The 14,406-nt window shown below is 42.1% G+C and overlaps 1 protein-coding gene across 1 annotated transcript in view; it reads right to left on the bottom strand.

Annotated features, from left to right (window-relative positions):
- The window catches only part of SNX30 (sorting nexin family member 30), an 84,361-nt gene extending 70,264 nt beyond the window's left edge, over positions 1-14,097 (bottom strand). The window contains exons 1-2 of the mRNA XM_021715817.1: positions 14,031-14,097; positions 3,350-3,447 (exon numbers count right to left, since the gene is read on the bottom strand). Of these exons, the coding sequence (XP_021571492.1) occupies positions 3,350-3,447; positions 14,031-14,097 (165 nt within the window). The remainder of the gene's footprint in view (positions 1-3,349; positions 3,448-14,030) is intronic.
- Between the last annotated feature and the right edge of the window lie 309 nt (positions 14,098-14,406).

Raw genomic sequence — 14,406 nt, 5'->3', positions numbered from 1 at the left:
TGATACATTTTAAAATGCAACCAGCCATCACAAAAAGACAACTAAACATTATGTGCTTCCCAAAAGGAGTTCACACTTTCACCTATGAAATATGCTTGCCAAAAAAACTCGAATCTGAATCCTCAACAAGCCTCTAGGCACAACACCAATTTATTGGAAAAAAAGACAAGAGAGAAACATGTTAAACAATACTATAAAGATGCAATCAGTAAACTCCACAGTATGTGAAACTTAAGAGTACCAAAGACCTGGCTTCTTTACCACATAAATTGCCAGGAAAACAAGAAAGGAACACCTATAGATGTAAAGACATTTAAGAGATCAACCAACGGCACTAAGACAAAATGCAAAAAGAAAAAGATCTTGAGATATTCAGGAAAATCTGAATACTGATAGTTGAACACTGATAATATTAAGGAATCATTAAGTGTGATAATAAAAGCATAATGATCTTATAAAGACTTCATCCTTTAAAAAGATATACTTAGACCGGGCTCAGTGGCTCAGTCTGTAATCTCAGTACTTTAAGAGGCCGAGTCGAGTGGATTACCTGAGCCCACGGGTTTGAGACCAGCCCAGGCAACTTGGTGAGACCTCATCTCTACAATAAAATAAAAAATAGCCGGGCGTGGTCGCACACATCTGTAGTTCCAGCTACTTGGAAGGCTGAGGTAGAAGGATGGTGGGAGCCTAGCAGGTCATTGCTGGGGTGGCCGTGAGCCTGTGTGCTACTGCACTCCAGCCTGGGGGAAGGAGTGAGACTCCAACTCAAAAAAAACCCCAAAAATATATATATACTTGGTTAGGTGTGTTGGGTCACACCTGTAATCCCAGCACTTTGAGAGGCTGAGGAAAGAGGACTGCCTGAGTCCAGGGGTTCGAGACTAGCCTGGGCAACTTGGTGAGACCTCATCTCTACAACAGATCAACAAAAATCAGCCAAGTGTGGTGGTGCATGCCTGTAGTTCTAGCTACTTAGAAGGCTGAGGTGGAAGCATCGCCTGAGCCCAGCAGGTCAAGGCTGTAGTGGCTATGAGCATGCCACTGCACTCCAGACTGGGTGACAGAGTAAGACTCTGATTCAAAAAAAAAAAAAAAATCTGTACACACACACACACACACACACACACACACACACACACACACACACACACACAAATATGTATGAATGAAATGACAAGATGTCTGGTATTTGCTAGGGTAGGAGGACTGCTTGAACCCAGGAATTTGAGACCAGCCTGCATAACATAATGAGATCTCATCTCTACAAAAAGCAAATTTTTTTTCTGATTTTTAAATAAACTTTATTTTTAAGCACAGTTTTAGTTTTGCAGCAAAACTAAGCAGAAGATACAGAGATTTCCCATATACCCACTGCTCCCACATACGCACAACCACCACCCCTTTCAAAGTCCTGCACCAGAATGGTAATGACAAAAATCGATTAACCTACAATACACTATCATCACACAAAGTCTATAGTTACATTAGGGTTCACCCTTGGTGTTGTATATTCTACAGGTTTTGACACATGTATAGTGAATGGCATGTATCCACCATTATAGTATCTTACAGAGTAGTTTCACTGCCCCCAAAATTCTCTGTGCTCTGCTTATTCATTCCTTTCTCCTCCATTAATCCCTGGTAACCACTGATCATGGTACTGCCTCTATAGTTTCACCTTTTCCAGAATGTCATATAGTTGGAATTATACAATATGTTGCCTTTTCACTTGGTAATATGCATTTAAGAGTCCTCCATGTCTTTTCTTTCTTTCTTTTTCTTTTTTCTTTTTTATTAGTTGGGGTCTCTCTCTGTTGCCCGCGCTGGAGTGCAGTGGCACAATCATGGCTCACCACAGTCTTGACCTTCTGGGCTCAGGCAATCTTCCTGCTTCAGTCTCCCGAGTAACTGGAACTACAGATACATGCCATCATGTGTACCTGTAGAGGCAATTTTTTGTAGAGACAAAGTCTTGCTATGTTGCCTAGGCTAGTCTTGAACTCCTGGGCTCAAGAAATTATCCCGCCTCAGCCTCTCAAAGTGCTGAGGTTATAGGTGTGATCTGCTGCGCTCAGCCCTCCATGTCTTTTCATGGTTTTATAACTCATTTCTTTTTAGCATTGAATAATATTCCATGATCTGGTTGTACCAAAGTTCATCCATTCACCTCTGAAGAATATCTTGGTTTCTTTCAAGTTTTCACAATTATAAATAAATCTGCTATAAACATCTGTGTGTAGATTTTTGATTGGACATAAGTTTTTTTTTCTAATTTTTTATTTTAAAGATGTGGGGTACAATTCAGGTTTATGTATACAAATATTCATTATGCAGGTACCCTTGTTAATGAGGTGTGCCCCCCCCCCCCCAGCAGACACTCACTACTGCCAATTCCACTCCCCTCCACCACGGCAATTTCCCACTACAGACAATCCTTTTCTTATAGTATTTTGATAATTGTTCAAGGTCCACTTATGAGTGAGAACATGTGATACTCAGGTCTTTGTTTCTGTGATAGATCACTCAGTATTATAGACTCTAAGTCCAAAAAGCAAAATATTAAGCAGCTGTAGTGGTGTGGGCCTATAGTTCCAGCTACTTGGGAGGCTGAGATGGGAGTGTTGCCTGAGCCTAGGAGGTTGAGGTTGTGGTGAGCCATGACCGTGCCACTGCAATCTAGTCTGGGTGACAGAGTGAGACCCCTGACTCAAAAAAATAAAATAAAATAAATAACTAGCAACAGGTAAGTAGGGATATAAATGGCACAAGATGTTCCACAATTGATCACGGTGGTTGAAGCTGGCACTTGCACGAACATTATACAATTCTCTCCTCTTTTGTATATGTTTAAAATTTTCCACAACAAAGTTTGTAAAAGACAGTAGGGGGTGGGAGGGGGGTGATCAGGGAGGCAAATGCCAGGAAAGGGAAGGAAAGATTGAAAAATTACAAACCGGGCTCGGTGGCTCAGTCTGTGATCCCGCACCTTTGGGAGACTGAGGTGAGTGTACTGCCTGAGCCCATGGGTTCGAGACCCACCTGGGCAGGTGAGACCTCATCTCTACAATAAATCAAAAAATCAGCCGGGCGTGGTAGCGCACGCCTGTAATTTCGGCTACTCGGAAGGCTGAGGTGGAAGGATCACCGGAGCCCAGCAGGTTGAGGCTGCGGTGGCCGGGAGCGGCCACTGCACTCCAGTCTGGGCGACAGAGTGAGACTCCAACTCAAAAAAAAAGAAAGAAAAATTACAGGCCTTTTTCTCTTTAGGCCTTAGTAGAAGGCCACTGAAAAAATTATGTCCCTACAGTATCTAAAAAAAGGCTGTGAAACAGAAAGGCCCAGTTACCTTTTTTGGTTTTAACATCTGATAACAGAACAGAGCCCTGTCTAGCAGTAGATGTGAAAGCCTTTGAATGTCACCTTGGAGCTGTTGGGGGACAAAGACTAAGGAATATGGCAAGAAAGTGACATGACACCATTGAAAAGGCCTTGGTAACCTGTGGATCATCAGATCACAGGTTTGGGGAAGGGGAGGTGCTTTCGCCCTATTCTCTCAGAACTCTGCAGGTGGGATATGACCTAGTCCCCAGAGAAGAGAACATACAGGAAATCGAGGTCAACCTAGCAGTCATATATATGAGCTCCAGCTGATTGTGGGACCTCTGGGAAGAGGGCAACATGGCTTGGGGTCAAAAGCAATGTCATCCAACTCAGTGGGTGATGGAAAGGTCACAGCAAAAGCACCTTCCTTTGTCTCCTATCTCCACTGACCACAGATTACTTAATAACATACTTTCGCAATATCAAATACAATTTTTTTTGTAATTACAGAAAGCACTCATGGGAATGGACCCCCACCTCACGACTTCTGACTACAGGGTGGATCCAGGAGCTCATCACACCCTCAGCACTGCCCTCAGGTGAACATGACTAAAGAGCCCAGCCACAGCAGTAGCAACGACTGGACTGCTTTCTCAGCGTACTGATACCACAGGGCATGCAGTGTCCACATCCAGGGTCTGGGATCTGGGGGGTCATCACCTTCTTTGGAACTCTAGGAGAAACATTATGGCTTTGTCACTGGAGTAAATATTTAAACACTGACTTCAGGCAAGACACCATGCTAGGCATTGCAAGGACCCAACCCTTAACATTTTATCAACTCTAGCATGCTGGGCCTCAGAACAGCTCCCTCAGGAGCTAAATATTACACTAAAGAACAAATTCAAAATCTTAGGTCAGACACACCATCATCAGCTCAGACGGTGGTTCGCCACAATCCAGCCTGGACTGATCTCAGTAGCCTCACTTATCGCCATCTCCTTATACATCCTCAGCACCAGTTCCCAGAACCCACCGTGCACTTCTGACCCCTCATCGTTGCCTGAAAAGCCACCCTTTCTTTTTTATGCAGAGATCTCCAAATAGCTTACAGGCATCTGCTCACATGTTCTCTCCTCTTCTGGCAGAATTAGTCAGTCCTTTCTCAATACTTTGAAGACACCTCCACTGAAGCAATGTTCACAGTTTTAATCACTTATTTACACATCTAACTTACCCACAAACACTGTGAGTCCCCAATGACTGCGACTGTGTCTTGTTCATCCCTGTGTGTATTGTGTGTTGTGTGAATCTGTGTATTTTCTGAGTGTGTGTTGTGTGAGTGTGTATGATTACCTGTCCATCTCCCCCCAAGTCTAGCAGTGACTCCAGGCATCCCCTAACCATTGCCCTGGGGGCCTCAGCCAATAACCTTCCAGAAACAGCCCCCCTGTAAAGGTCCGAAATGTCTTGGCCAGACAGTATTACATCTCAAATCAGTTGTTAGGGGTGGGGGAAAGAAGATATAGCCCATCAGATCTTGCCAGAATCTTTCCTCCTAGGACTGACTACACAACCAGGGGAAACACTCACACCCCTCATTCCAGGGTGTTCCTTGGACTATTACTTGAGATATGGGCGTAGCCGATGAGCTGCCGATGCCTGTAACCTCCCAAGCAGTGTTGCTGCCACCTCAGATGGCCATGGTACATCAGTACACAGTGCTTCCCGATGTTACTTCATAGTACCCCAAGACAGCCTCACAAGATTAGCAGGACAGATATTATCTCTACCAATGAGGAAGCAGACATAAAAATAAGTCGCCCATATGTATAAATGCTAGTATTTGGTGTGCCAAAGGCTGAACCCAGGTTTTTGGCTCCTTTCTAAGCTGAATCCCCTTTGTGTGGCTTTCCCCAGTCCTGCCAGTCCCTCATCTCCATTCTCTGGCCATAAATCCTGTGGGGATAAACATGAAGGCTCTGTTTTTAAAACCAATCAGGAAAAGCTAACATTTTTCCTTAGGGTCTTAATACAAGTTTATCCCAAAATGACTCCCTTCAAGATATGGTTCCCCAGGAGAAATAAACACAGAGGGAAAACATGAAAATCTTAGGAGGGCTGTTCAGAGGTCTGGTGAACTGAATGACCTAGCTTACTCCACCCATCAGCATCCTCTAGCAGCAGGGTTTGAAACCTGAGAGACCTTACCTCTAGGGCAAGTATCATGTGGTAGCAACACCTTCATGACCACCAGTTCCCTCGAGAAGCAAGGGAATTCCTTGGCTCAACACAAAAGTCTCTTTTTTATTTTTTGCCACCCCATAATCAGTTCTCCATACAGCAGCCAGAGTGCTCTTTTAAAAATGTAAATCAAAACATGCCACTCCCTGCCCAAAATGCTCAAAGACATCCCATGACATTCAGAAGAAAATCCAAACCTCCTCCTATAACCCACAATGGCCGACACAACCTGGCCCTCAACTTGCTCTCCAGCCTAACCGTCAACACCCTCCCCCACCTCATCTGGGTCCAGATACTGCTCTTACGTCTGGCTCTTCGTTGCACCGCACAGGCTCACTGTGACCTCAAGGCCTTTGTACCTGCTGCTGTATCTACCTGGAGCACTCCTCTCCCTCCAGATCCCATGGCTGGCTCCCCTCTTCAGACAGGTTTCCACTCAAATGACTCCTACTCAGTGAAGCCCTCTCAGTCCATAAAATCTAAAAATATTTCTGTCCCCCCCTTTATCACTCTTTAGCCCCTTCTCTGGCTTTATTTTCTTTGCAGGATTTATCACTATTTGAAAATGTATTACAAATTGATTTTCTGACTCCTCACCAGTCTCTCAATTCCATAACAGCAGAGACCATGCTACCCCAGCACACAGTGAGTACTTGGTAAGTATTTGATGAGTGAATTAATTAATCTTAGAAATGACCCAAGTCAATCCATTGCCTAAAGGGTACTCAATAAATGTCTGTGAAATGAGAACATAACTGAGACTAACCTAGGTCAGACATCCCAGTTTTGAGCACAGTTCCACTATTCACTAGCATGACTTAAGCAAGTGTGTTAATCTCTCTATGCCCTAGTGTACTAATTTATAAAATGGATATAATAAGATGGAGTTAGCATATGAAGGCAATTGGAATAGTGCCTGTAACATGGAAGGTGCTATATTACCATTCACAAGTAAGAAAGAGAGAGAAAGAAAGGAGAGAGAGAAAAAAAAAACAAAGAAAAGAAAAGAGCGAGAGAGAAAGAAATGAAAGAAAGAAAGAGGGAGAGAGGGAGGGAGAAAGAAAGGAAACAAAGGAAGAAAAATCAAGTCAACTTGTCTGTAAGTATTCTTGCATCTCCTTATAAACTATGACGCTGGGTTTAAAGTAGACATGTAGGAAATGCTACTGAAAATAAAAATTACACTAAGAGTCATAGTTGAGGTGGGGCGTGGTGGCTCAGCCTGTAATCCCAGTACTTTGGGAGGTCAAAGCAAGAGATCTGCCTGAGCGGAAGGGTGTGAGACCAGCCTGGGCAACTTGGTGAGAACTTGTCTCTACAGTAAATTGCAAAAACTAGCCAGGAGTGGTGGCATGCATCTGTAGTTCCAGCTACTTGGAAGGCTGAGATGGAAGGATCGCCTGAGCCCAGCAGATTGAGGCTGCAGTGGCTGTGAGCATGCCACTGCACTCTAGCCTGGGCAACAGAGTGGAGACTCTGACAAAAAAAAAAAAAAAAAAGTCATAGTTGGTGCCTTAAATGCATCTTCTTAATTATTTCATCATAGCAGTAGATATCTAGAATAGCCCTTGTGAAGAGTTACAGTTACATAGTTGATAAGTAAATGAAAACTCTCCATTGCTGGAAAATATCAACTCTCACCATGTAAGTTTCTTTTTTTTAACCTAGAAAGAGACATACAGAGCTGAGTTGCTTTAGAAACCCTCTGGTTCAAAAAATTTCAATTGTAAGATATACCATTATAGTCAGCCAGCCACAAGATAGAGTATTAAGTTAACATAAATCGAATCCCAGCACTTTGGGAGGCTGAGGTAAGTGGACTGCCTGAGCCCATGGGTTCAAGATCAGCCTGGGCGACTTGGTGAGACCTCATCTCTACAATAAATCAAAAAATTAGCGGGCCTGGTAGTGCGTACCTATGGTTCCGGCTACTTGGAAGGCTGAGGTGGAAGGATCGCCAGAGCCCAGCATGTCAATGCTGGGGTGGCCATGAGTGTGCCAGGGCACTCCCGCCTGGGCAACGGAGTGAGACTTCAACTCAAAAAAAAATAAACAAATTAATTAATTAACATAAATCACTAGCCAAATTCTGTATTACATTAAACATGTGGTTTATGAAAAGAGAGTGGTATACATTAGGAGCCAATATAGTTTAATAAAACCAAGTCATGCTGAAACAAAATAATTTCTCTTTTTGATACTATTAGAGGAATATGGGCAACCTGATTATCTAGTTTCAGAAGCGCCTAGCAGAGCCTCTCCCAGTGTCTTTATAGTTAAGGGGAGAATGACAGCTCTCTAAATACACAGACTATACCTTCCTTGTCTGGATCCACTTTCCGCATGGGGGTACCCAGCAGATACTTGAAGAATGAATATGACCTACACAAACTAAACTGAATATTCTTGATTACTAATTTGTTTTAAAAATTAAATATAAGCCCACTTTGGAGAATAAACTCAATGGGACAATCTCAAAAATGTTCTGTTCAAAGATGTTCACAACACAAAGAACACAGGGTGATACCTGGAAAAATCCCAAAGGCTCATTAACCAGGATAATGATCATGTTTATATTAGTCGAACAGAATGTTATACACTTACTTAAAAATTTAGAAATCCAGGCCTCTAAATAAATCAGTGAATTGAGCACAACTCTTTGCTTTCTCCTTTTTTCTACCCTTCAGGCATTAACTTAACCTAGAGAATGAGAGGGGAAAAAAGTACTGGAGGAAAAAGGAACAAGAAACACAGTGCCTGGAGTCACATCAATACTGGAAACTAGGAAAGGATGCCATCCAAGTGCCAAACACTCAAAGATTTTCTACTGAATATAATTTGATCACAATTGAAAAAAGAATTAGGCTAGGCTCAGTGGCTCAGTCTGTAATCCCAGCACTTTGGGAGGCTGAGGTGAGTGGATTGCCTGAGCCCACGGGTTCGAGACCAACCCAGGCAACTTGGTAAGACCTTGGCTCTACAATAAATCAAAAATTAGCCTGGTGTGGTAGCGTGCACCTGTAGTTCCGGCTACTTGGAAGGCTGTGGTGGAAGGATCGCTGGAGCCCAGCAGGTCGATGCTGGGGTGACCATGAGAGTGCCACTACACTCCAGCCTGGGCAACAGAACGAGACTCCAACTCAAACTAAATAAATAAGCATCTTTAACCCATGTCATTGAAGTTACTTAAGCTTATCAAGGTTACCTACGAGTAGAAAATGTCTTGAATCCCCTCATATGCACCCTAATTTGAAAGTATAATTGGGAGGGAAGAACATGGAAGACATGAAAGAGGGACAAACGAGAACCACCAGGAGGAGTCTAGCTACTGTGAAAAGGAGTGGGTGTCAAGCACAGGCAGGCACATCAATTGAGGGTAACCAGCAGAGGGCACCCTACCTGCATGGCTTTCTCACACCATGAGGGGTAGAGAAACAAGAAAAAGGAACATGCAGGCACCTGGGTCACTTGTCCCAGTGTGTCCAACAAGCTCAAAGCAGACCAGATTGCAAATGCTGGAGGGATTGGGCTCTACTGACATGGGGAGAGCAGCTAAAACAAGAAGGAAGGTAGGCTACAATGGAGCCAGACACAGGAAGGAACCAGACCAAGTTTCTCTGCCTGGACTGCCCAGGACTCTGACTGGCTTCCTTCCACTCCTTTCCTGGCTGACAGGTAACTCAACTGGTAATCTAAAGATCCAAGACAATTCTAATGACATCATGCAGAAACATAAGGGATGTAATAATTCACAGTTCTTATAGGAGGCAAATAGCAGGCCTTTAGTATTACTTCATCACACACGAGTAACCATAAAAATATACCAAGACAGCATTATCTCATCATTCAGACACAAGAAAACCAAAATATATACCCAGCCTATATTAACTCATCATTCAGATCCAAGGAAACAGAAACACAGAGAAAGAAGCACAGAGACCCCAAGAGCATATAATTATGCAAGTTGAAAAAGCTGTATGCCATGAAACAGAACACTTAAGGTTACATCTATTTTGTGCTCTCATTTTAAAAAGAAAAAACCTGAAGAAAGAGATTTTAAAGTTAAAAAAAATTAAAGCATAAGGGAGGGCGGTACACCTCATCAACAAGGGTACCTGCATAAAGAACATCTGTATACCTATCCCTGAATTGTACCCCACATCTTCAAAATTTAAAAAAAAAATTTAATTAAAGCATAAATTTAAAACATAAAGAGTAAAAGTTATCAACAAAATCAAAATTTAACTCTTCTAAAAGACAAATTGGATAAACTAAACTTAGGAACCCTGACCAATACAGAAAGAAGAAAAAGCAACAAGAGGACAACTATTTAAATCTTATGCTTACATAAGATTGTAAATTATAAGGCTATGCTATGAATAACCACACCAATACTGGATGTGTGCCCACTAAATTCAGATACCAAGTAGTTACCATTATTCAAAACCATTCTGGAAATTCTAGGCATTGCAATGATACATAGAAGAATACTTGAATTCTTATAGTGATCGACCACATTACCCCTTGGCAACAAGTCAGGTCCCCCCTCAAATTATCTAAACTTTTAATATACATAATAGAGAGAAAATGTGTTTAAAGCACTTTAAAATGGTAAATCTGAACTGATGTATTTACTAAATAATGTCAGTGAAAGAAAGAGAGAGCGCAGACTACATGGTAGATTGAATTATTGTTTGCAATTATGAACTCCCCTTCTTTAAAAGGATCATTCTTACTATTGCCAAATGATTTTCCACAGGAAGACACATCCTCACTCCACTGATTCTGGGTTTGGTCATGTGACTCACTCCAGCCAATGGCACATGAACACACACCAGATCAGAGCAGACCCTTTAAAAGCCATTGCATGTTTTCACCCGCTCTCCTGCTCTCTCTCCTCTTAAAACTAGTGTGTATCCCAGATGGGCTGCTCCTTCATAATGGGAAGTGAAGACTTGTGGGAAAGAGCCACCGAAACTGACTCATGGCCACTGATACACTACATGACCTAGAAATAAATGTTCACTGCAAACCTTTGAATTTTTGGAGTTAGTACCACAGCAATGCTGACTAGTACATATAATTATAAAAATGGCTATGTAATAAAAACAAGTTTGTGACCAGCCTGGGCAACTTGGTGAGACCTCGTCTCTACAACAAATCACAAAATTAGCCGGGCATGGTAGCACGTGCCTGTAGTTTCCACTATTTAGAAGACTGAGGTGAAAGGATCGCCAGAGCCCAGCAGGTTGACGCTGGGGTGGCCTTGAGTGTGCCACGCACTCCAGCCTAGGTCACAGAGTGAGACTTCAACTCAAAAAAAAAAATAAGTGGCTACATAATTTTTAAAAATCTAGATAGGAAACAGTGCTATAAACAGTATGTAATGTTAAACTATAGAAATTTATTTTTTTGTTTTTTTCTGGAGAGTTACTAAAATGTATGTTAACTAGTATGTCCCAAGTTCTGAGTCCCTGCTTGCTTATTATGATGAAGTTAAGTTTCTCCTGCCACATCCCCAGTATCTTCATTTCAAATAGTCTCCAAAAACTCAGAGGTTGCTAGCACAAGTATCTCCGAGTTCCCAAGGCCCGGTAGTCTGTAGCTTCTAGGTTAGTACCTTCCCTGAACAGTTAGTTGCACATTTTCCTACTTTGGATTCTAGACCAACTAGAAAATCTAGGCAAAGACTTTTCTTTAGACCCATGGGTTAAAAAGCCACCTGTTTCAAAGCTTTACTTGCAGGTTAAAGTCTTTTAGAAACTGAAGATACTTCCACAGGCTTTCTATTAGAAAACCTGCCCTTCAAGCAAATTCCACCCATTGGCCTGATGCAAAAGAACACCTCTTAACAAGATCATAAATAAAGTCAAAATGAAAGAGTCCAAGTCCACATTCCTTGGCAAAGTTTCCAGTGTCTGTTATTAGGTTTTTCTAAGAATCTCCAGACTAGCAATCACTTCTCCAGACATTCTTGTGATTCTTAGGAGCAAAGATTTTCCCCAACTCTGAACTGAATTTATACATGATGCCCGTTAATTCCTTCTAAGGAAGATCCACTATTTCAAACACATATTGAACATCTAATACATATCTCCAAAGTGCCAATGCAGAGCTACTAAACAAAACAGAATATAACATCTGTGTTTAAATAACTCAGTCTAGCTGGGGATACAGACACAAAACCTCTATGATCTAATGTAATACTGGTTATATCTGAGCTCCATAAATTGAAGGGGGCAACTTGAGAAGAATATGTAAACTTGCCAAATGGAAAAACAAGGTGGGGAGAGCTTAGCTTTGGTTCCAGGTTAAAAAAATCCCCTTCTCTCAAGGAAGACAGGAATGTCCAAAAGCTGTCTCTAACTGAATGATAACTAAGACTCATAACATGAAGATTCTGCCTCTATTGCTGGACAAGTAAGTACCCTCTGGAGGACTCAAAAGTCCATGCAGACAACTTTCTAGAAAGGCAGATTAAATCTCCCCAAAGGGCACAGATCCAAAGAGAACACAACACCTAAAAACCTGCTCTCTCTTCTGTCCACTTTGACATCTGTTCTCAGGATCTTGCCAACCGAAAACCCATAAAGCTAAGTAAGGTATTCCTCCACTGACATTTCTGTACCAAAATCACACAGGGGTTTGGGGTGTAGAACACTTCAGAGATCATCCAAGCTGTTTGCATTACATATAAGGAAAAAGTTTAGATGTAACATGCATGAGGTCACTCAAGTGGTAATAGCTTTCTCATTTAGGGCTACGTTATACCACAATTCACATACTCCTTTTATCTTAGGAGGAAGGTACCTAGCATAATTCCTTAACAAACATTCGCTCCTTTCCTACCATCACCCAATACCTCTTAACTGTACCATTTGATCATTTACAAAGCCTGGTTCTAATTTACACATTTTTGTGCTACCATCTAACACAGTACTACACACACAGAACTCACTTAGCATTTGACTTAACAGGTCAGATGCCTAAGAAAAGTTAAAGGAAAGGGAATTTGCATTTTCAGAACAAGGAACTAGAGGAAATATACCATTTATAACTAAATATGTACTTGTTGATTAATCATCACCCCAGCCCAACCTTCTCAAGGGCAAAAAAACACCCAAGTGAGGAAAACAGAACAGGGCAGGAGTCAACGCCCAAAAGTCAGTGCCAAATGGTTACTGTTAAATTCACTTTTTTTGTTTGTTTGTTTTGAGACAGGGTCTAACTCTGTCACCGAGGCTAGAGTACAGTGGCACAAGCCGAGCTCCAGTGATCATTCTGCCTCAGCCTCCCAAGTAGCTGGGAATACACACAGGTGTGTGTCACCACTATTGGCTAATTTTTGTACGTTTTATAGCGATGCTGTCTCACTATGTTACCCAGGCTGGTCTCAAACTCATGGGCTCATGTGATTCTCCCATTTTTGTCTGTCAAAATGCTAGTATTACAGGTGTGAGCCACCATGCCTGGCCTAAATTCACTCTTAGAACCCACACTTCTCAGATGTGCTTCAAAAGCCTTGTATCTTGAGCAAGACTTAAAGTGTCCTTGCCTCAAAAATTACCAAAACCTCACCATTTCTCTATAGGCACTCCATCTCTGGAATCCACAGGCATCCTGGGAGTCAAAGAATTATGTGCCAAACTTTGTGTGTGCACATGCAAATGTTAATCTTCTAGGAAGAGAATCTATAATTTTTAGAGTTTCAAAAATACCTATGGGGAAGAAAAGTTACTACAGATTCTAAACTCCCTAAACTAAAAAGAGGAAAACAGAAATACATTTCAGCTTCCATGAGACACAAATTTGAATTGCCTTCTTGTAGCATACTTTTTCTTTTTCTTTTTCTTTTTTTATCAGGAGTCTCATTCTGTCGCCCAGGCTGGAGTGCAGTGGCACACTCACAGCCACCACAGCCTTGACCTGCTGGGCTCAGGCAATCCTTCCACCTTAGCTTTCCAAGCAGCTGGAACCACAGGCATGTGCCACCACACCTGGCTAATTTTTTTATTTATTGTAGAGACGAGGTCTCACCAATATATATATATATTTTGATTTTTTGTAGAGACGAGGTCTCACCAAATTGCCTAGGCTGGTCTTGAACCCCTGGGCTCAGGCAATTCTTTCACTTCCACCTCCCAAAGTGCTGGAATTGCAGGCGTGAGACACTGTGCAGGCTTGTAGCACACTTTCACATTTAATGATTTGTGACACATATGCCCTACCTTTGGAGGTGGGGATATCCTTAGATCCTCAATCCAAACCTGAAACTCACACAAGAAGAGAACGTGCTAAATGAGAAGGAAACGTGTGACTATAATCAAACAGGTCATACTTCCTTAAAAAAATGTTTCCACTTCATTTTGTTTCTCCTCATATGGAATGGATACGATTCTCTCAGTACTGTACTAGTTTCGTGGCATTAAACAATGTTGTATTTATTCAGATCCGCATCTCACCACAAAGCAGCCCAGAGATGTTTTTCTGTAGAACTTCTGCAGACTGTGCAGAGGCATAGTCTCCCATGGCGTCTTTTCTGGAATCCTGAAGTGTGCCCACCTACAACCCAAAGGTGGAGATGCATATCCAGGCTGGAGATTCACCTGGCTGGTGACCTGCTTGCTTCAGAACGGATCCCCACGGTCCTACTAGCATGACTCAGACTGAATGTGGGTGATTTCTTTTTACTTCCACTGTTAGTTTATTCATTGGGAGAGAAAAAGGCCCTCAACCAAAAGTCTGATCATAGTCAAAACATTAAGGAGTAAAAGCAAAAGCAGGAATCGGATATTCTAAACCAAAACTGCTCAAAAGGGTTTCGAAACTAAGTAACCA

This window comes from Carlito syrichta, unplaced genomic scaffold (genome assembly GCF_000164805.1).
Source record: "Carlito syrichta isolate Samal-C Ts95f unplaced genomic scaffold, Tarsius_syrichta-2.0.1 Scaffold307755, whole genome shotgun sequence".
NCBI lineage: Eukaryota > Metazoa > Chordata > Mammalia > Primates > Tarsiidae > Carlito > Carlito syrichta.
Note: the sequence above shows the minus strand (reverse complement) of the source record. Positions and strands in the feature narration are given on the sequence as shown.